General features: G+C 36.2%; 1 protein-coding gene across 6 annotated transcripts in view; it reads left to right on the forward strand.

The window, feature by feature from the left end:
* The first annotated feature begins 531 nt into the window (after positions 1-531).
* The window catches only part of PPP1R12A (protein phosphatase 1 regulatory subunit 12A), a 135801-nt gene continuing 112499 nt past the window's right edge, over positions 532-23833 (forward strand). For 2 of the 6 annotated variants that reach the window (XM_036018639.1, XM_036018643.1), the window contains exon 1: positions 855-1340. In XM_036018639.1, coding sequence (XP_035874532.1) covers positions 1104-1340 — 237 coding nt within the window. In that variant the 5' untranslated portion in view covers positions 855-1103. Of the gene's footprint in view, positions 1341-23833 lie in introns of all 6 variants that reach the window. The other 4 variants (XM_036018641.1, XM_028532687.2, XM_028532689.2 and 1 more) reach the window with 4 other exon arrangements.

Below are 23833 nucleotides of genomic sequence, written 5' to 3' on the forward strand. Positions count from 1 at the left end.
ACAATGTATGGCTCATGGTAAGTATTCAATAAATACTGTTCGAATTAATTGTGTAATATTAACATTCCTTTTGAACTCTAGAAGCAGTTGGGTCTTTACCCATCCTTAGAAAGCAATGGAGCAGGAACAGAAATCCCATAAAAGGTCAGGACTAGTAACAGGGCTGAGCTAAGCTCACAGGGAGCACCAGACAGGCTTAAAGCACTGACGGGGAAAAAATGAGGACCTAAAAATACGCGTGAGAAAGAAATAAAACATAGTTTAAAAAAATCAGCGTAAGAGGTAAGACGTTTCTATAGCGGACGTTGGCATTTACCACAGGTCAACGCTTGTCACCAGGTGGTCACCTTAGCTGAAATCTGGCTACCACTAATGCCCTTGGCTATAGCACTCCACTCTTAAAAGGTTCTTATCAATAGTGACATGACCAAGTTCATCCGAGTTCCTTAGAAAGATAAATAATAATCGCTTAATTCACAACCTATTCTCCACTCCATTCAAATAACGCAGTCAATAGGAAAATCCGCCCTGAGAGCAAACGACTAGGCATTGCTGCGACAACCTCGGAAGGAGGACTGCCCTGTAGAGCCGCCGTACACCCCGACTGTTGGCCTCCGGAACCTCTGGAACCCTCAGCTTGGCAGGACAACCTTCCTTCCCTGTCCCCGCCCTTCCAGGTTGGTCCCAGCCCCCGCAGCCCGGGCGGGCAGGACCACACCCGCTTCCCTCCGGTGGCTCGTCCGCCCCCGCCGCAGTTCGCGGGAGCGTTCTTCCTGGGGCGGGCTCGGGCTTAGGGCGCATGCGCACAGCTGAAGGGCGCCTCCCTGCCCGGATCTCGCGAAGTTACGTTAGATTGGCCGCCGGTGACGGGTGGCCGGCCGGGGGCGGGAGGGCTTCTGTGGTAGAAAGGGAGGTCCACTCGGCCGGGCGCGCCGCCCCAGTGCTCTGTGGGATACTGGAAGTCTCGAGCGTCTCCTCCCGGTTCCCAGCCCTCCTCTGGCCCGCACTCACAGAAGCAGGCACACACCCCCTGCCTCCCCTCTCTTCCCTCTCCACCTCCCCCTTCCCCCTCGCGATAAGAAGACCCGGCGGCAGGAGAGGGGATGAAGATGGCGGACGCGAAGCAGAAGCGGAACGAGCAGCTGAAGCGCTGGATCGGCTCCGAGACCGACCTCGAGCCTCCTGTGGTGAAGCGCCAGAAGACCAAGGTGAAGTTCGACGATGGCGCCGTCTTCCTCGCTGCTTGTTCCAGCGGCGATACGGACGAGGTCCTCAAGCTGCTGCATCGCGGCGCCGACATCAATTACGCCAATGTGGACGGACTCACTGCCCTGCACCAGGTCTGTGAGCCCCGCCGGCTGCTCTCTGACCCTGCGGGTCTTCTTCGGCTTCCCGCCGAGCCCTCCCCTCCGCCTGGGGCCTCCTGATGCTGGGGGCGGCTTCCCGTTGATGGAGGGAGGGAGGGCGCTGGGTTTGAGGCCCCTTTCAGAGCATTTGGTGGTGGAGCTGGGAACTGGCCGATTTCCGGGGCAGAGGGGGAAAGGGACTGTGGTCGGCTTAGGGCCCCAGGGCCATAAATTGACGTGTGTCTGGGATTTGGAGTCGAGACCAGGGAGATGTAGTGAGGTTGTGCCTGGGCGGTCCTGATGTCAGTGATATACTTGGAGGACGGGGGATGCTTAAAACGACCAACAAGGGACATTAAGGACATTTGGACAGTCAGACGTATTTGGCTTATAAGGGCATTGGATTTGTTGTAGTTTGTGGGACTTGATTACAAATGATGATGGTGGTGATAGTAATGAAGAGCCGTAGCCTAGTCCCCTGAACGGACGATTTCCTGTTTTCTCCTTTATTACTCTTGGTCACTGGGGAGGGGGAAACGGGGTGCAATTAACTGATCTGCACCGGCTGAAAGGGAGGGGATGGGGTAAGGAAGATTACAAGGGCTTGCCCACCGCTGGGCCCGAACGTATTGAATGAAGAGTTTGCCGCAGAATCAGAAATCCTTGAGCCCCAGGTCCTGGGGTTTATACACCGGGTTAGAAAGAGAAGAATAAACACCGGGCACTCTTTTCAAAGCCAGTTAGTTACCAGGCTCTGATTTTTCCTTTGGGGGTGGATGAAAGAAAGCTGGTCACAAACTTTTCTCAAAATGGATGCTTTGTGCATGTTAAAGTTTTATAGTAGTCTGATTGGGATCTCTCAATGTTAGCCAAATAAGGAGAAACTATTGGCAATCCAGAGATAATGTTCCTTTGCCTTTAACAGGCCAAAAGCAACACAACCACGTAGAGTTGTACATAAAAAGCAATTTTTAGTGATGGTAAAAGGTGACAAGACAGGCTCTTTCCTTTTTCTTAGTGGGCAACTTGGAATTACTAGAAAACGAATTTACAGCAAAGGTTCCCCGTACATTGAAAAGACTTGTACTATCTCAAAGTCGCCTTAGTTGTATGTAATACTGTAACAAAAACTTGTTTGGGAGGTTAAGGCTTTATATTTCATGCATATTACCTTGCTGCCTTTGTAAAAGAGATGTGTGGTGGCATTTTTCTGTTTACTTCTTGTTTAATGAATGACGATCGCCATAGGTTTTAATTGAATTCTCATATCAAATTTGGCTTATGGCCTTTGTTTACAAAGTTGACTGGCTGGACTGAAATGACTGACAAATTGCAGGACAAATCTGGAATTAAGAATGTGGCACCCAGTAAAAATATACCATAGTCTTTAGATCTTTCACTTTCATTAGTGCTGAGTCTGTAATGTATATGGAGTTTTTTATTTGGCTGAGGTTTATTTTAAGGCATTGGATACCTCTAAATTCTAAAAATATAGTGTTAAGAGTGAAATAAGTTTGGTATTAAAAATGATAATGTAATTATATAACAGCAATCTTTTTCAAAGTAGTATGAAATTGATCCTAAAAGACAGTTATTGTGTGCCTGAGGTCAGGATACAATTGGATGATGGTTCACATCAATATGTTTCATTAAAATTGTCAAATAGAAATGTAAAGTTATTGCTATTGTGGAGAAATCCAATTTGTTGGAGGAAACTTTCTAATACTTAATATCATTGGCTTAGGTAAGCAGAGAAAAAACATGTGTCAGTCTTCTTAAAGGCTTTTTTTTTATATATAAATTTCCTCTCAATTTGGACATGTTGCAAGAATTACCAGACTTATCAGTGTCTTCCTGAACAACTGAATTCATTGGCTAGTTTGGCTTATATAGATGCAGTCTTTATTGGGTATTTTATTTTAGCTGACAAGTGCTTAAGCAGAAGTTTCCAAGTTTATGTGTAATCATTTGCATAACATTTTCTTTGTAATTTATCCACATAATCTTTAAATCAATGAATCCAACGTCTTTAAAATTCAAGCATTGAAATTTTTATGTTTTCTCTGCTCTCATTTCTCCTTTATTAACTCTTGTATTTTCCCCCATTGTGATTATTTGTCCTGGGTCAAATTCAGGACGACAGATAGTGAAAGGTGATAAATAAACCTTTTAAAAAAGAATCGCAACAAAGTGTTAAGCTTTTAAGGAATCTCTTGAATGCTGCTTGTTTTAACTACTTAAATTATAAAACCTAAAGTTGGCCCACTGATTTGTTTTAATAGTCCTTGAATTTTTCTTTATGTAGCCTCTTGAAAAATCATAGAATACTTAAAATGTTTTTACTAGATTAATTATTGGTTAGTCTTTTGGAATGTTCATTTACTTTTATGGTTCTGATCAAGTGTCCTAAATTTCACTGTCAGGAGAAAAGTGTTAAGGACATCACAACGTACAAATACACTTCTTAATCTAATATTTTACTTCCATTTTTTAATATAAGCAGCTTGTGTTTAAAAGTTTCTTTATTAACTGGTTAAATGTGCCCTCATTAGAAGTTACAAAAGATAATAAATTTCAGCTATTCTTTTTATTTAGAAATATGTCATGCATGAAGAAAAAAAAGCAGTTTCTTGTCAAATTTTCTACCTTGGGCAGTAAAATAGCCCCTTCTACTGCTTCTGCATAGCTAGAAAACTGTATGGATATTATGAAATAAACATCTGATTTTCTAGAACTGAGGTGTAAAGATTTTCATTTCTACAGTCATCTCTGATTTTATAGCTACCTGGTAGAGTTTTACACTTATGTGATCTTTATTTCGGTTTACTTTATAAAGATTTTAGGAGAGTAATATTAGAGTTTTCATAAGAATGCTTTATTGTTGATTCTAATACTGTGGGCATAAAATGCAGGACTGAGATTTCTCCCAATAGTTTTTAGTTTAGCCCTTTGTTTTCCACCTTAAAATCTTACCTACTTCCTCTGTGCCAGTGACTTCTAAGTCAATTTTCAGTTCTCACATTTCTGCAGAGCTCCAATCCCTCATTTCTATTTTTCTACTGATGATGAAGTATTGATTTAAAATGAAATATTTGTTATTCAAATATATTATTTTATATTTAAAAATATGTCTTTAAGTTGTAATATAAAGAGGTCCATCCTCTTTTCTGTAGAATAACAATTACTATACTATATTTATATTTACCTTAGTCATTTCTTCAAAGGACCATTATTCAAACATGGATTTTCATAATTATAATTCAGTTTACGGTCTACTTTTATCACTTCAACCTGAAATGAAACTTATCTTTCTTCACCAAGGCTTTCTCATTGATTCCTGTTTCTGTTAATGATATCATTAATCTCTAGATCATTTACATTTTAATTGTTTTCTCATCCCCTTGTCTGCATATATTTCGATTATTCTTCAGACTTACCCTTGCATCAGTTCTTTTCCTTGTCACTCTATCAGCCTAGTTCATATCTTTATTATTTCATCCTTAGAGTATAGTAGTAGCTAATTACTTTCTCCACCTCTTCTCTCCCTGGTCCAATCCAGCATTCGTATTTCCGGCATTCCTATTTCTATCTGATCAATCTTTATATTCAGTAATTTCTATTTGAATCTTTTTATTTACTGATTTCAGAATGAGAGAGGAAGGAAGAAAGACACACACACACACACACACACACACACACACACACATGAATTTGTTTTTCCACTTATTTATGCATTCATTGGTTGATTCTAGTATGTGCCCTGACTGGGGATCTAAACTGTAACCTTGGCTTGAGCCAGCACTCTAACCAACTGAGCTAGCTACATTCTTAGGGCCCTGATTAATCTTTTTCTTTTTAAGATTTTATTTATTCATTTTTAGAGAAAGGGGAAGGAAGGGAGAAAGAAAGGGAGAGAAACATTGATAGGTTGTCTCCCTCATGCCCGCAGTCAGGGACATAGTCTGCAACCCAGACATGTTCCCTAACAAGAATCGAACCAGTGACTTTTTGGTTTGTGGGACAACACTCAACTCTCTGAGCCACACCAGTCAGGATGGCCTTCATTAATCTTTTAACTATACCACCTTGTGTCACTCCTCTCCTCAAATTCAGATTTAAAGTATTTCATTATTTAGCTTATACCTGATACATTTCCATTATGTTGTAACTTTTACTTTTTACTTTTTATTTCCATACCTATGGAATGATCATCCTTTTTCTGCCAATAGCATGTCCTCCCTCTCCTTCACCAATCAACGTCATCTTTGGTGTTCAACTTCATTGCCAGCCAGAAGGGATCTTTCTTTCTTTGGCATTCATGTAATACTGTGGCACTGGAGAGACACTCCTCTGGTGTGCTCAGTATACCTTACATTTTGCCTCTGTGTTGCTATTAAATTACTGAATAGTTTTTTGTAAGTTTGTCTTTCCTGGATGACTCTAAGGACCCAATCTTCCATATTTTATATTTCCAGAGCTTAACACATAGTAGGTGCTCACTAAAGATTTATTGAATTGTATATTTTGCCTTGTATCATGGATAATAGTTATTTGTATGTTATAAGATATATCTTTAAAACCTTCACATTCAGATACTTAGCGAATGGTTCGTGCACATAGTGGAACTTGTGTGTTTATAAAAAAATGAAAACTTTGTTGTGGAACTTTTGTTCAGATTTTTTTGTTATCTTGAGATTGAAAAAATCCTTAATATTAACCATCTTCCTATGAAAAAAATCCTTAACCCGTTTAAATCTTGTTTAAGTGATAGAAAAATATTCAGTTAAGTCATTTATATGCTGCGTACTTTATAAGGGGCTGAACCTAAGTCCTGTAGAAGAATGCAAAATGGAGTTAGAGCCATGTTATATGCAGCTTTAATTTTAAAATTACTAAAGTTATAATTTTCAGTACAAACCTGCAGATAAGTTTAGTATTAAATCCTGTTACCCTTAAAAATACAAATTCTATCAGTTTCTAAGGCAGCCATTTGAAGCGTCTTTGTAAAAATACGTGGTTCCCAACTTGTCAGTCAAAGGAATACTTTTGTGCAGTCTTTTCTTAAGTGCTTCATCTTTTCAGCCAATCCGTTTTCACTGAATTGTAATCTGAAATGTAACTCTCTTTTTAAAAGTATTCTAATAGGGCTACTTAACGTGTTTTCCAGCCAGAAGGAAAAGAGACTAGACACAGCTGATTTTGAGTCTCTTGTTAGGCAATTGTGTAATTGGTATATATGAGACATCTATTTAAAACTGAATCTACAGTTTATAATTGTTTACCCTTTTTTTGTTTTTTATGGTGAGGGATGTTAATTTAAGATCTTGGAAGAATTTATTGGATCACTTATAAGTAATGTTAAAATCTGTGATTAAAAGAATGTTCAGTTTAATTATTTTCTGTACATAATTTTCTTGTCAGAAAGCTGTAACACTTTAAGATGATGGCTCTTAAAATTTTTTTGTTGAAATCATTCTAAATCCATTTTTTCAAAAACCCCCACCTAAACAAACAAACAAAACTTATAACCCCATACTGGCCCCTCACTTCCTGCAAATAAATGGACAACCCTAGCCATATATGGGTTGTGCTGGTAGGGCATCAGTGCCCACACTGTTGCTGTTATAATGCCGTCTCTGCAGTTGCTGCCTTTGTGCTTCCTGGCAGCACTTTTGTGGTCTGACTTTGAAGTGTCACAACCAAGACCATCTTTCATGTACTTCAGCTACAGTGTGATTGCAAGCTGTGACTGAGCATTTTCTGGTATAGCCAAGTAGAAGCACTAGATGCAATAGAGAAATTTTTTTCATCATCCATTTGTTAACCATATTTTACAAAATACTGTTAACATAAGAAGAGTACCTGTGCTTTAAAATAAAACCTAGTTAGATGATATTTTCTCTTTTATTGATTCTAGGGATAGGGGAAGGGAGAAAGAAAGAGAAACATTGATTGGTTGCCTCCTGCACATACACCCTGACTGGAGACCAAACCCGAAACGTAGGCATGTGTTCTGACCGGGAATTGAACCTGTAGCCTTTTGGTTTGCAGGATGTTGCCCAACCAACTGAACCATACCAGCCAGTGCTAATTAGATGATTTTTACTATATAACTATTTAGGAAGGGAATATAAAACATTGTTTTTGCTGCTGCTGTAACATGTTAACTTCTTGACAGTTTCCAAAGTTGCTATTTTTATTGCATCTTTGCCTACAAAAAATCCATTTTTACCCCACTTTTCTTTTGAAAATTTGTGAGGTTCAACAGTTATGTTGAAAAGATGGAGTATTGGCATTTTCGTACACATCTTTGAAAAGTTGAAGACCTCCAACGGTCATTTTGTGTTTATTCTAACTTGGGGTTAAATACACGCTGGTCATGACTTATCACAGTGTTTTATTGAGGCGTAGAATTGGCTGGTGAACATTTGCTGAGGATTTGTTATATGTGAAACACAATGGTAGGTACATTTGCAACCAGTGTCTCATTTAACTCTCAGAATGTCCCCTTTCTCTTGATCAGAGCTACTAAGATAATAAAGAGCAGAGCTGGATTCTAACTCAAGACTATCTGGTTCCAAAAGCTCAAACTTCACACTATGCTAGATGTCTGAAGTTGGAAGAAGAAAGTACATATTCTTAAATCTTCAAACTGTTAAGGTTGATTTTTGGTACTCAGAGGTTTGCCCCATTAGTCAGCAAAATATCAAACAAAACATACACATATGTAATTTTTTTCTTCATCTACTTTTGTTTTAGCTGGCCAACACTTTTAAGAATTTTCTGTGGTAATTGAAATATAGTAATACTGTATCTAAATTAATCTCAAGACTGACAATATTGTGTTTAGCCATTATATGCAGAATATTGGATCAAGTGCTTTGGGAAGCTTCAAGGGAAGTAACAATACCAAGAAAAACTCGTTTTATTTTTATTTTTTAGGACATAGAGTTTAATCTTTAAATATCTTCATTTTCCTTTGTTGTAATAACAATCTATTACTTTCGGTGTTTTTATACACCGTATTTTTAGGACTATAAGATGCACAGGACCATAAGACACACCTAGGTTTTAGACGAGGAAAATGGGGGAATTTGAAGCAAAAAATGTGGTAACATATTTAATAACCTGTGACCCTGCTCCACCGCTCCCCCACCCCTTATACACAGCGAGCCAGGTAAGCTATATTCAGACTATAAGATGCACTCCCTTTTTCTTCCAAATTGGGGCCAGTGCGTTTTATAGTCCAAAAAATACATATTCACTTATAGTAAATGTTTAGTACACACATTCTTCACTCTTAATGATGAGATAAATTTTAGGTAAATTCATATCACTGGTAGTAAGAGAGAGAAAGAAAAGTAACCTCCAGCGTGTCACTGCCATTTAGCTTAATCTCCTTTAATTTATCTTCTGTGCAGTGATTATTGGTATTTATAATTAGAACTTGAAGCGTTACATGAAATGCTATTAATAAAGTTACTTGAATTAACTCCTGAATTAGTCAAACAAATTTTTAATATTAATTATGTTTGATTTTAATTGGAGGCCTGTTTTAGTAGGAATATCCAAGTTATAAGAATATTCTGTTCCTTTTAAAACATTTTACAAACTTTAGGTGAATTATATTTCAGATTTTAACTTGGAAAAGGCAGAAGGATTTTTCCTTATATCTAATAAATGAGAGTGCCATTTGAAATTTGATTTGCTTGTTGCCCATCATATCATTGATTCCCAGAATTTTGCCTTACATGGGTCAATAACATGTTTTTAAATTTTTTGATGACTAAAAGAAAAGAGCTTAATTTTCATTTTGCCATGTTTGAGCATTAAAAGCAACCAACCTGCTCACCTTCTATCCTCATCATTTCATAAAGAAAAGAATATTTTAACAACAAGAATAGGATGTAAGATATGAGGATGTTCAAATAAAGGATGGTGGGGTACATATAGCAACCTTGATATATTGACAGCAGATGTTTTTAATGCTTTTTTATGCAAGCAGGGAAAATAATTGAGTGAACAGATTTCATAACTTTATTCCCTAAGTCTGTTTTTTTAGGTGGGATATGATAGAGTGTAGGTGGTGTGGCAGGGTAGATAATCAGGATGCAAACATTTGGCCCCTGATCATCCAATAATGAGCAAAAAAGAATTTGCCCGAACAGATTCAGGATATTGGTGAAAGCTTGCTTTAGGAACCACCGAATTCATATTTGCATTTCCATATTTAATTAAATATGCCTTTGCACATTTAATCTTCCTCTGGAATGTACTTCCCGGCTTATTTATATTAGGGCACAGCTCAGAGCACAAAGTGTGGTCTTGCTTGACCACTGGGGCACACAATGATTCTTTAATGTGCTGTATTTAAACCCTAAGTTTGACACTACCTGCTATCATTAGTATATCTTATCCCCTGACAAAATAGTAAATTTCTTCAAGTAAGGGCTTTGATTCATTTTTCTTTAAATTCCTTTGATAACTGCATTTTTTTAAAGTAGGTGCACAGTAAATATTTGTTGATTTTAAAAACTGAACACAATGTAGACTAATCTTGTGAAGAGCTGAGTTTATATTGTGTAAAACAAAATGATTGTGTGGATAAATATAACACAGCTAACAAACATTAAAAATATTTTAATATAAAAGTGTATACCAATAATTTCCTTTTATAATACTTATAATGCAAAGGTAACCTGTTATTACAGTCAAAATTTGGCAGACTTTAAATTTATTTTTGAAATGGAATATATTCCTGATTACTGATACAAGTAGAATTTTGCTCAATTTGTGTAACATCTTAAAACAAATTTCTTTAAACAAATCATTGGTTGTTTAGAAAAGGAATCCTTAGAATACTGGCTTTACAAACTAATTCATATGTTCTAAATATTTCCATGACACTTTTTTTTAATAACATTTTCACTATGGATCCCTGTATGTCAGTATTATCAGACCTTATTAGTATTTTGGCTGTTCATCTTTTCATTGTTGGGCTGGCTAACCATAAAAAGACAAATTTTAACTCTGTGTTACTGACCAAAGTGTTCTTGCTTGACTTGAATGTTCTTTCATGGGTGGAGACATTCCACATTGTCATGTGTCATATAGGCATTTCTGAAATGACATTCAGTAGAAACCATGGAAAGAAATGAAGGCATTCCTCAGCTGTCACCTTTTTAGTAATCTATTTAAATGCATTACGTGCATTGAGTGAGATATTCTTTAGGGAGAGCTCCACAGAATAAAAAGTAGTACTGTAACTTAATTAGTAACTCATACTTGAGATAAAATTACTATTTTTTTTGTTCAACATGTTCTTTAACAGAAAAAAAATTATAAGATTGTAGAAAGTTGTATTATTTTCTTGAATACTTGTATAAGGCAAAGGAGAAGTTTTGTGAGATGTGAATTGATACCCTCTTAGAAGTTAACCATGTGGGAAAGTATATTTTCCTGAGTTAACTATTAAAACACACCCTCCAGTTGTTTTTACTTTTTATTAAACATACTAAAGTATATACATTTTATTTGCCTTCAAAATTATTTTAGGTGGTTATAAACTTACTTTAGTAGTTATACTTTTGCTTGGAATATTTCTGGAAGTCTATTTGAGCTTCAGCTTTAGAACATTCTTTTGAATATTTTTAGTGTTGAGGGATTTTTTGTTTGTTTTAAAACTCAGGAGAGTTTTTTAATGTTGAAAATGATAGTCACTTGGAGGATAGACAAGTCTGGTGGATAGGTAGATCATGGTTAATGAATGCTATCAATGATTAGATGATACTTTCTAAAAAGCTTCTTCCTAATTGGAACATGATCGTAAAAAGTCCATCTTGGATTTTAGTTAACTGTTTTTACATTGTTTGGACTTGAGCATTGTTTAGAGTTTGTTTATGATTAACCTAGGGCACGCTTACCTTTGGTTTTTTAGATTTTGCATGAAACAGCTCAAGGGTATAGCTTGTGATTTGAATGTGGTCTTTTTTGGTTAACGTTTGTGTTTTCCACAAAAGAATTTAATGCTGCTTTTGCCAGATCATGACACTGTATTTTATTAATAGCTATTGTTTTCTCAGAGATATGTTCGTTTGTACAGTTTTTCTTAAGATTAGAACATATGACTTGTTCAGCAATTTCCATATCCTTTCTAAGTACATGGAATAATCTGAGAAAATCTTTGCCTCATATTCAAGGACTTTTTTCTTTCAAAATATCTATTACTGTTTAACTATTCCAACTGTATTTTTTTTACAGTAAAATATCTAAATTTCTGATCTTTTCAGTATTTTCACTTATGTTATACATGAAAATGCCCTAATTAGTAAGCCTTCAATGCCTTGTACTCTTTTGCCTTTCTCGTTTTTGTTTTATTTTTAAACATGGTTTATTTTCAAGGTCGTTTACTGTTCTATATGTATTTTATCACAAAATGTTAAAAATAATTATTTAAGTTAATTAAAGCATCAAAGAGAAATATAAAAAAAGAAATTAAATGCTCTCCAAATTTTCAGGCCTGGAAGTAGTAGCCCCATTCAAACTTTGGTAAACTTACTTCATCCATCTCTATCTAATACAGTTTTCTATAATTATACTCAATTTTCTGGTTTATAGCCTTCTTTTTATATAGCACATTTTTAGAAATATTTGTAGATTTTTGCATATTGATTCTATGTGTGTGTGTGAGTACATGTGTATATCCCAAAATTTATTTTAGTCATCTGATGATGAGTATTTAGTATATTTCTAATTTTTTATCAATTTTTTTATTGTTCAAGTAGTTTTCTGCCTTACCCCCAACCCCTCATCACCCCAGCCCTCCCCACCTCCCTACCCTGTTTCCACCCCCACCTTGTTATTGTCCATATGTCCTTTATAAAAGTTCCTGTAAACCCTTCACCCTTTTCTGCTGTTATCCCCTCCCCTCTCCCCTCTGGTCACTGTCAGCCTATTCTCAGTTTCAGTGTCTTTGGCTATACTCTCCCTGCTGCTCATTTTGTTGGTTAGGTCCCTGTTAAGGTGAGATCATATGGTATTTGTCTTCACTGCCTGGCTTATTTCACTTAGCATAATGCTCTCCAGTCACAAAGGGTAGGAGCTCCTTTCTTTCTGCTGTGTAAAAATTCCATTCTGTAAGTGTACTATAGTGTTTTGATCCATTCATTTACTGGTGGGCACTTAGGTTGCTTCCAGCACTTGGCTGTTGTAAATTGTGCTGCTACAAACATTGGGGTGCATAGGTTCTTTTGGACTGGTGTTTCAGGGTTCTTAGGATACAATCCTAGCAGTGGAATTGCCAGGTCAAAAGGCAGTTCCATTTATATGGAATCATAAACAACCCCGAATAGCTGCAACAATTTTGAGAAAGAAGAGCAAAGTAGGAAGGATCACAATACCTGATATCAAACTGTATTACAAGACCACTGTAATCAAAACCGCCTGGTACTGGCCTCAGGACAGACACATGGACCAGTGCAACAGAATAGAGAGCCCAGAAATAAACCCAAATCTCTATGGTCAATTAATATTTGACAAAGGGGACAACAGAATAAAATGGAGCAAAAATAGCCTCTTCAACAAATTGTGTTGGGAGAGCTGGACAGCTACTTGCAAAAAAATGAATTGAAACTCGAGCACCAACTTACACCATACACAAAAATAAATTCAAGGTGGGTAAAAGATTTAAATATAAGTCATGACACCATTAAAGTCCTAGAGGAGAAAAACATAGGCAGGAAAAGCTCAGATATTCTACACAGCAATATTTTCACTGATATGTCCTCTAGAGCAAGGGACATAAAGGAAAGAATAAACATGGGATCTCATCTATTTTTCTTTATATGGTGGATATTATACTGCATTTTTGCTCATTCACAATATTGTGTTGCTAGGATTGTTTCTTAGAAATTTTATGTGCAATGTTGTGTTTTGTTCAAAATAACATGCTATTTTAATGTTAGTTTATGCAAAATACATTTTCAGTAAAGTCTCTAGTATATCTAGTGTGGGAGACAAACCGTGAAGGTAGTTGTGCTGAAACATATCTCATGACAAACTGATGGTGTTATCTTCTGAGTTACCCATAGGAAAATTTGTTAGTCCGTATATATAAATAAAATTTGTGTTGCATAAATTTTAAAATATTAAATAGTATTTGTATTTTACAGATATATGTTGCTGTCATTTACTTAAATTAGTTATTAACTAATTCATGGAACAAATAGATGAATCATTGTGTACAGTATGCCTGGCACTGTACTAGTCTCTAAAAACAGTGGTCCCTGCCTGCATATGATATACAATCTAGTGAAATGGCAGTGTGAACAAATAATTACAATTTTAGTAAATGTTAGAATAGAGGTATAGGGTGAGATAAAAGGTTTTATTAGGACGATTTAACGTAGGATGTCAGGAAAGACATCCCTGAGAAAGTTATGTTTATGTTACAGGTAATTTAACAAATATCTTGAGCCCTGGCTGGTGTAGCTCAGTGAATTGAGCACAGGCCTGTGAACCAAAGGGTTGCTGATTCAGTTGCCAATCAGGGCACATGCCTGGATTGCGTGCCAGGTCCCCCATAGGGGGTGTGCAAGAAGCAAACCACACATTGAGTTTCTCTCCTTCTCTTTCTCCTTCCTTTGCCCCCCTAAAAATAAATAAATATAATCTCTTAAAAAATAAAGGAAATATTGTATCCCCCCCAATATCTTGAGCCCTGCTCCCTCTTTGTCCCCCGAATGCCTCTGTTAAGTTTTTCTTTTTATTTTTTTCTTAAAGGAGAATGTTTCAAGGTTGTTACATGTCTTTTTTCTTTTCTATATCATTCATTCTTATAGTTTCAACTGTTTTCCTTTTATGTGATCTGTTCTCTTTTATAAAATCCACATCTTATTTTTGATATCGACAGTTCTTTTACTAAACTAAAATCTTAGTATTCTGTTTTCTCATTCACTTCTTGCATATAGTCAGCACCTCTTATAACATGCACAGCTGCAAAAGAAATACTCCCAAATTGATACTAGCTTTTACTCATTTTTAAAAATTTCTATTTTTATTGAATTTATTGGGGTTACATTGGTTAATGAGATTATGGGTTTCAGGTGTACATTTCTATAATATGTTGCCTATATACTGTAGTGTGTGTTCACCACTCCGAGATATTTAACAGAATTAAAGGCCTGTTCTGTGCCATACACTATTAAGTACTGGAGGAATATATTTTAAAGCAAAATAGATAACAACACTGCTCTCGTGGAGTTAACAGTACAAGGATATCACTTAGCCATTAGGGAAGTGCAAATCAAAACCATAATTAGTTACCACCCTATAACTGCTAGAATGGCTATAATAAAAATAACAGATAATACCAAGTATTGACTAGGGTATGGGGAATTAAACCTTCATACGTGGCTGATGGTAATTAATGTAAAATGGTGTATCCACTTTCAAAACAGTCTTACATGACAGTTTCTTAAAAGGTTAAACATAAGAGTTACCCCAGTGATTCTACTCATAGGTGAATAGAAAGTATACCTTTGAGAATTGAAAATATATGTCTACACAGAAACATGTACATTAATGTTTATAGCAGCATTGTTCATAATAGCCAGAAATTGAAAATAACACCTGTCTATCAGCTGATAAATGGATAAATAAAATGTGGTATATTTTGTTACTGGAATTAGTAACAAAGAAACAGACACTAGTACTTGCTACAGTGTAGGGGCATCTTAAAGACATTATGCAAACAGATCAGTCACAAAAAACAACACATTGTATGATTCCAGTGTATATGAAATGTTCAGAATAGGCAAATCAGTTGAGACAGAAGATACATTAATGAATGCCAAAGGGTGGAGGTATTAAGGAGAGGTGGGGAGGGACTGTTAATAAATATAGCATTCCTTTTTAATGTGATAAAAATTTTCTAAAATTGATGATACTGGTTGTACAACTGTGAATATACTAGAACTCTTAATTGTACACTTGAAATCAGTTATTGTATGATGTATACATTACATGGTAATAAGTTGTTATATTTCTTTAAAGAATTAAATTACTTATATATTAATCAGTGCTCATCATTAAAAATTGAGTCACTAGCAGAGACTGTAATTATATTCTGCCCAGCGTAGGCTTGGTGTTTATCACTATAGTTAACAAAGACACTATAGGCAAAGAAGAAACATCACTCCTACCCTAACACAGCTTGAAGTACACTTGGGTATATAGACAGATACACGGGCAATTTATACGTTCATGCCAGTTATGTGTAATGATATTTAGTGGTAGTGATACAGAGTGCTATGAAAGTTCGTGAAGGCACATCTTACCTAGATTTCGGGGTGGGAGGGATGCTCCCTGGAGTGATCAGTAAAAGAGCCCAGTAAAAATATTTCAGAGAAAGGGAATAGCAGATGCAGAGAGCTGTAGGTAAACAGAAGTGTTGAAGAACTTTAATCAGGTTAAATGAAACAAGCAAATTTTTTCATTAAGAAAAACCACTGTTTTTGAATGCTGTGTGGATAATGTACTGAGAACAAAACAAGACTGGAAGCAGGGAGACTAGTTCAGGAAGTTGAGTAGTCTAAGAGAGACGAACTAGTTTAGTGTCAGTGAAGTTGGAAAATAGTAGATGGACTAAGATATTTAAGGAATAAAATTGGTAGGAATTGCAAATGGATTGGTCTGAGAGAATAGGAGTCAAAAGATACGTGTGTACCGGTTTCTAGTTTGGACAGCTAGGTAAGTGCTTTTCACAACATGCATTCATTCAGTAAATACTCAGTGTGCTTACTCTGTAGGTCAGAAGCAGAGTATATTTGAATGATATTGGAGGAGACAGGCAATAAACAAGAAGTTACAATCAAGTGTGAAATATATGCGAAAGGATACACAGGATATTGAAGTAGCATGGAGGAGGGATGGCCTAACTATAAATAATGTATCAAAACTTTGGAGGGTTTTTTTGTTTTGTTTGTTTGGTTTGGTCTTGGGACTTAGCCTATTTTCTTAGGTCTTCTGGTTATCTGGAAGTGTGAATACTGAATGCAAAACAATTTATGAGGCTACAGGAAAAGATTTTGGGGGGTTTGGTGAACTATCTAAAAATATGCAGAAAGTTATGTATGCTTTTCTGTGCCTTTCAACTTAGAAAAATTACTTAACTAAATATGGTAAAATTTACTTTTATGATATTGTGGGAGAGGGCAGAGTATGTGTTTTTAGAGGTATGGGAGGGGTGGAACACAGACGTGTTGAAGAGGAATAAAGGAGTGGTAGTAGTAACGATCTAAGTGACTTTTATTGCCTGAAATAATGCACTGTGAAAATAGGTTATAGGTTAAAATGAGAGGTGAGAGTCCATTTTCTCAAAGCATGTTGGATTTTACTAAGGATTGAACAGATAAGGAATTTATTCAACAATCTCTAAATTCCCTTTGTTTCTAAATTTACTAAATGGTGTTTTCAGGGGAAATAAAGATAAAATATTAGTTATAATTAAGAAACTTACACCTTGATATATTTTTTCTTTTACTTACTACATTTTAATACTGCTTTTAAAAAAATCATTACCAGAGAATAACCTTAGAGGGGAAGAGAGGGGGAGAAAAAGAGGGAGAAGGGGACCAAACCCACAGCCTAGGTATGTGCCCTGACTGGGAGTCAAACCCACAAGCTTATGGTTTATGGGATGCCACTCCAACTAATTGAGCCGCACAAGCCAGGGCAATATTTTTTCATTTTTGCTTGAAATATTACTAGAGTTGCTTTGAATATTTGACACTTAATTGAAAATTTCAGGGGTTTTGTTTTAAGATTTTATTTATTTTAGACAGAGGGAAAGGGAGGAAGAAAGAGAGGGAGAGAAAAATCAATGTGTGGTTGCCTCTTGTACATCCCCTACTGGGGACCTGACCTGGCCCGCAATCCAGGCATGTGCCCTGACTGGGAATCGAACATGCAACCCTTTGGTTCACAGGCCAGCATTCAGGTCCCCATACCATCCCCTGAGCCATACCAGCCAGGGCAAAAATTTAGTTTTTTAAAGTTGCACAGTTAATGGGAAAAGCAGCAGTTGTATGAAAAAGTTGTGTGGGTTATTTTGACTTTGAGGAAGCATAATTAGGCTTGTTTCAGCTCAAATGAAACAAGAAGTGGTTATTATATATTAAACTATAACTCACAATTAACATGGTATCTTTTTCCTTTTCAGCCTACCCTTGACATTTAAAGCTAACCTTGGGGTGTGGGGGGGGGGTGGGTAATGTGTTTGCTTGTTTTATTTGTGAAATACATTGATGGTATATAAATTGTTCTTCAGAAACCACTTAAATGTGAAAAAGTTAGTTGCAAGACAACATGTATGGTATGATTCCATTTGGAGGCAAAAGCTATTTGTATAGGAAAAAAAAAAAAACTGGGAAAATTACCCGACGATTGCCAGTGGTTATCTCTGGGAGGGAAATACCGTGGCTTTTGAATTATTCCATCTTTGACTCTTTTACAGCAATATGTGGGGGAAAAAAGATGAAGATGATTCTGAAATGGACAATAATGCCTAAAAAGCCACTTCTATTAATGTATTAAGGATTATAGAAACATTAAATAATTAATGAAATTTAGTCTTTGGCCACTCAAGGAAGCTATACTGATGATTACATATTGCTGTATTATGCCTCCCTTTTCCCTCAACCTTTTATGTCGGAAGGAAAAACTGACTGGCAATGTGATAGACAATTTGGGAGAGTCTTTAAAACAAGTAAGAAAATGAATTAGAGGTTTAGTTAAATGTATTTTGAAGCTTTTGGTAAATGGGCTATAGAATATTTAAAGAAAAGCTAAGCATAATTTCCCAAACAGCAAATAGCTTTTGAAGAGTAAAGGGATTTTAAAAGATAAAATTTGGATTTCAGAATTTTGAACATTTCCACTGGGAGACAAGTAGAGGAAAGATCTAGAAAAGCAGTTTTTTAAATATATTGAGCCCTTTCACTCTTTTTTTTATGAATATAAAAAGCATCTAATGATGTCTGTTTGAATAATGAATTGAAAAACATGGCCACAGGTCTCTAAGAATAGATTTAAGAATGTTGAAGCTCAGAGTTACATGAATTTTAAGAAAATATTTTAGAAGATAGTGAAAAAAGGGCCTTTAAGAGTTTTAAAATTGAGCAAGAAGAGGAAGTCACTGGTGGCAAGATATATAATTACCTGTACATTGGTTTAAAAATGGTTTACTCTAAAGGGCAAAAATGTAATCTCCATTATTAAACAGATAGTTTTAGAAGATAATGTTTTGGTCACTAAATGGGCATCTGAGGTCTCTAAAAACAAGTTGTATTGATGTATCTTTTTTTTTTTTTACAAAATTAGTATATTTAAATAGGGAAATGTTGCAAACCCAAGTATACCTTGATTTTTAGTAAAACGCTTGGACAATCTCTTGTTAGATCTATGTGGTTAATGTAACAAATTTGGTATGAATATTAGGATAAGATGGATTAACCACTGGGTGAGCCACTATAACATGTCAGCCTACTGATTAAATTACTCATTGTCAAACTAGAGGAAAGACTGAAGTAGCAGTCCTTGTGTTCTTAATCTTGGCCTTATCCTATTCAACATTTCAGTAGATGAACCTATAGATCTGAGAGAGAACTTCAAAAAGATAATATAATGTAAAATTCTGTTTTAACGTTGATGAGTATAGCTTGGTAGAGGTTATCTTTGGCAAATGTGAGAAAAAGGTTCCTGAAAATTTAACAGAAAGCCCAGTGTCTGACAATAGTATAATAATTTTAAAACATACTACTTCAATATAAAGCTAAATTAAATTAGCTGTTGGTCTAGATTTAAAAAAACGAAAACAAAATCTAATCCTACATACTATGAGATCACACCTGTAGAGCTGGGTCTAGTTCTACAGTTTGATATTTGTGTACTTATTCAGCAGCTCTGACCCACCTTTTGATTACCCACCAGGGGAGTGGCTTTTGTATAACAAAGTTAATTCTGCAGAGAAAAGCAAACCTACATATTCCAATATTGTTTTCTAGAATTGCTAACAAATTTATACATACCGTAATTACACACTTGCAATTATTTAATGCCCTAAGATCACCCTGCTCCCCCAGTCATCAGCTCAACTATTTGTTTTGAACCTTGTGGAAAAAAAGGGTGCCAGTTCAAAGCAACATACTTAGAATAATCACTAGTAGAAAAGTGGTAGAAGGACCCTTGCGCATATTATTATGTTAGGGTTCTTTATTTTAAGTAAGAAAAGGCCATTGGAACTAGTCCAAATAAAGTAATTCACTGTAAGATTATAGAGATATCTCATAGAATTTGGGCTTCTGGAATGAAGTAGAACCATAAACTATATGTAGCCCAGTAAGTCCTCTAAGTTTCTCATCATTGTTTTTAACAAATCTACTTTATTCTTTTTTTTTCTTTACAGTAAACTACATTTCTTGTTATCTCAGTTTAGAAGGCAAAATACAAGGTCACCAACAACCCAAGAGTTTATAATCTGGTACAGATTGAGCTCCTTCTGAATTCTAATTCTAGATTTTCAGGGAAGGGACCAGTTGATCCACCTTAGGTTATTCATACATCATTTTAGGTCATCAGTAGTGGCTGTTGAAGTTGGACCCTTCTGAACAAACATGCCTACCCTAACTGTAATGTATTTTGATGAGATGAGGGAGACATAAAGCTCGAATTAAGTGAATTTAGAAAGATGCAAATAGTAATTGTTACATCACAAAAAATATACAAATGGTGATGAAGGTACAAAAAGTTATTTGATATCATTCATCAGATAAATACAACTTGAGACAACAGCAAGATGTCAGTATAGATCCAACAGAATAGCTAAAATTAAAAAGATTGATAATAATACTATGTGCTGAGGGGGATGTGGAGAAACTAGCATTCTCATACATTGCTGGTATAAGAAGTGCGTGAAATTTCAAAAATATTCAAATATAATAAAATTTGTTTCTTTTGCTGAGTTGGACATACTGTACATAATACCAAAAGAAACATTTACTCTATGAATTAATGCACATTTTAAAGCTAAAATTTCACAAGAATCTGCTGAGATACCTATTAAGCTGATTCATTATATAAATATTAGATACCCTCTTACACTGATTAGTTTGGTGATTGAACTATCACTGTTCAGGAACTTTACAAATGATTGTTGAGTGCCTTGTATGTGCCAGGCTTGTTGCTAGGAGTTAGGGAATACAGAGGTTAGCATTAATCAGATGATCCATGTGAGGCATGTTAAGTATTTTGAAGGAAAAGTGTAAAATATTATACAGAATGGGGCAAAAGTAGTTTTACAGTTTGTATGGAAAATAATACAGTAACAAATAGTAATGCAAGAATAAACTGCTTTTCACATACTCGTAACTGTAAACGTACTTTTGCCCTACCCTGTATATGTCAAGTGTATTTCTATAAATAAATAATACAAATATTATAAGGGAGCAAAAGATTTTGAAACTTTGGATAAGTTCTCTGTGGAAGTGATGATTGAACTGAGAAATGAAAGATGAATAGTGTAACTTGGTAATGAGTTGGTGGAGAGGTATATTCTTGGTGGTATAAAGTGGGGAAATAGTTTCTTGCCAAAGGAAATAAGATATAAAAGCCCTTCATAGGAAGAAGGAAGAGGAGGCAAGGCTCAATCGGAAAACTAGCCCTGTGACTGGAGCACAGTGGGTGAGGGGGAAAAGGGTGTGTCAAGAGATTTGGAGAAGGTTAGATAGGTGTGTCAGATGTAGTAGGACCCAGCAAGTCCTGTTAAATCCACATTACACTAGGAGCTCTGGAAATGCATCTGAGACTTGTAATTGTCTTAATGTAAACAGATTTTCATTTTTAAGATAACTAATTGTTGCCTATAGAAAAGACTAGGATGGGGTGGAGACAGAGTTCTACCAGGAAACCAATTCCTGAGACTATTGCAGTAGTTTATTTTTTTATTTAATTTTTTTTTCTATTGCAGTAGTTTAGACTAGAGACTTGTTTTCAGATGACTCTTCAGTTGAACACTGGTATTTGACAAAGGGTTAAAAGGCACTTGGGCTGTTTCCAGTACTTGGCTATTGTAAATAGCACTGCTATGAACATAGGAGTGCCTAAGTTCTTTTGAATTGGTGTTTTGGGATTCTTAGTGTGTATTCCCAACAGTGGAATCTCTGGGTAAAAAGGCAGTCCCATTTTTAATTTCTTGAGGAAATCCCATACTGTTTTCCACAGTGGCTGCATTGGTCTGCATTCCCACCAGCAATGCACTAGGGTTCCCTTTTCTCCACATCCTCGCCAGCACTTGTTCTTTGTTGTTTTAATAATGATAACCATTCTGACAGGTGTGAAATAGTATCTTCCTGTGGTTTTAATTTGCATATCTCTGATAGCTAGGGATGCTGAGCATTCTTTCATATGTCTCTGGGCCCTCTGTATGTCCTCCTTGGAGAAGTATCTGTTCAAGTCCTTTGCCCATTTTTTAATTGGATTGTTTGTCTTCCTGGTGTTGAGCCTAAGTGCTCATCTGTAGACAGGTGGATCAAAAAACTGTCGTACATTTATGCAGTGGAATACTATGCACAGAAAGAAGAAACTTCTACCTTTTGCAACAGTATGGACATAATGGGAGAATATCATGCTAAGTGAAATAAACCAGTTGGTGAAAGACAAATACCATATGATCTCACTTACAAGAGGAATCTAATGAACAAAATAAACTAACAAGCAAAGTAGAACCAGAGACATAGAAACATGGAACAGACTGACAGAGGCTAGAGAGGTGGAGCAGGGGAATAATGGTAGAAAGAAGGGGGAAGGGGCTAGTCATAGAACATGTATGAATAACCCATGGACATAGATAACAGTGTGGGAACAGACTGGGAGAGGAGGAGGCGGATGGACTGGGCAGAGGAGGGCAATCGGGGAAAAATTGGGACTACTATAATAGAATAACAATAAAAAAAGTTAATAGGCATGCCAAAGGATTGATTGGGCTTGGGGAAGAATTCTTTGGTCAGTATGTTTAAGAGATGTTTGATAACACAAGGTTAAGCAAATTTTGCTAGAATTATTCACAGTCTTAAAATGTTTTGAAAGGTGTGAGTGAGGAAGAAGCTGAACCCAAGTGACAGAGGTGGAATTGGGTATATTTGACCCTGGAGGAGGTTTGGTTTTGGGAAATGAAGGAATAGTCTATGCAGAAAGATTGGGAGGATGGACCCTGGGAAGTCTGGAAGCAAAGACTTGACTTATAAATTGGTAAAGAATTTTTAATAGTAGAGTGAATGAGCTAAGGTCTATTGTGAGTGGGTTAATTTGGTAGCTATGGAAAGTAGATTAGGACACAGCAGCTGGGAAGCCATTTAGGTAGTTCACCTCATATGAAAATATACCTTTGGGTTCCCCTTTGATTTTATAAGTTTCCAATTTACCAAAGAAAAAGGAGTTGTTTTTTGGATCAATGTCTTACAATACTTTTCAAGAGTTTTTATTTCTTTATTTTTAAAGAGAGAGGAAGGGAAGAAGAAAGAGAAGCGTTGATGTGTGGTTGCCTCTTGAATGCCCCCTACTGGAGACCTGGCCTACGACCCAGGCATGTGTCCTGACTGGGAATCGGTGCCCTGAATGGGGGTCGAACTGGCAACTGTTTGGTTCTCAGGCCAGCACTCAATCCACTGAGCTACACCAGCTAGGGCCAATATCTTATAATTTTAATCTTTAGGATTTTGTGCTTAAGTTCCAAAGTGATCTGTTAGAAGCTACAAGAAGTTAGGAACTGATTGATAATCTTTTTCTACTTCCCTTCTTGAAGTCGGAAATATTAACTTTCTTAGCCATTAGCTACGTTCTGTATTTTAATAGAATCCCATATACTTAACACTAAATTGACAAGTTTTTAAACAATTTGAACTGTTGGTATTCAACTTTGTACTATAACTGACGTTTGAAATTGGAGGGTTTTTAAAAATGTGTTTAGTAGTATATTGTAATTTTTTAAGAGTGAATTCTTTAAGAACACTAAAACACCAATCCAAAAGAACCTATGCACCCCAATGTTCATAGCAGCACAATTTACAATAGCTAGGTGCTGGAAGCAACCTAGATGCCCATCAGTAAATGAATGGATCAAAAAACTATGGTACATTTACACAATGGAATTCTATGCAGCAGAAAGAAAGAAGGAACCTCCTACCCTTTGCAACAGCTTGGATGGAGCTGGAAAGCATTATGCTAAGTGAAATAAGCCAGGCAGTGAAAGACAAATACCATATAATCTCACCTTTAACAGGAACCTAAACAACAAAACAAAGAAACAAGCAAAATATAACCAAAGACACTGAAAAAGAGGACAGGCTGACAGTGACCAGAGGGGAGAGAAGAGGGAATTTCAGGGGAGAATGGGAAGGGTTTACAGGAACAAATTTAAAGGACACGTGGAAAAA

Source organism: Phyllostomus discolor, chromosome 2 (assembly GCF_004126475.2).
Source record: "Phyllostomus discolor isolate MPI-MPIP mPhyDis1 chromosome 2, mPhyDis1.pri.v3, whole genome shotgun sequence".
Taxonomy (NCBI): Eukaryota; Metazoa; Chordata; class Mammalia; order Chiroptera; family Phyllostomidae; genus Phyllostomus; species Phyllostomus discolor.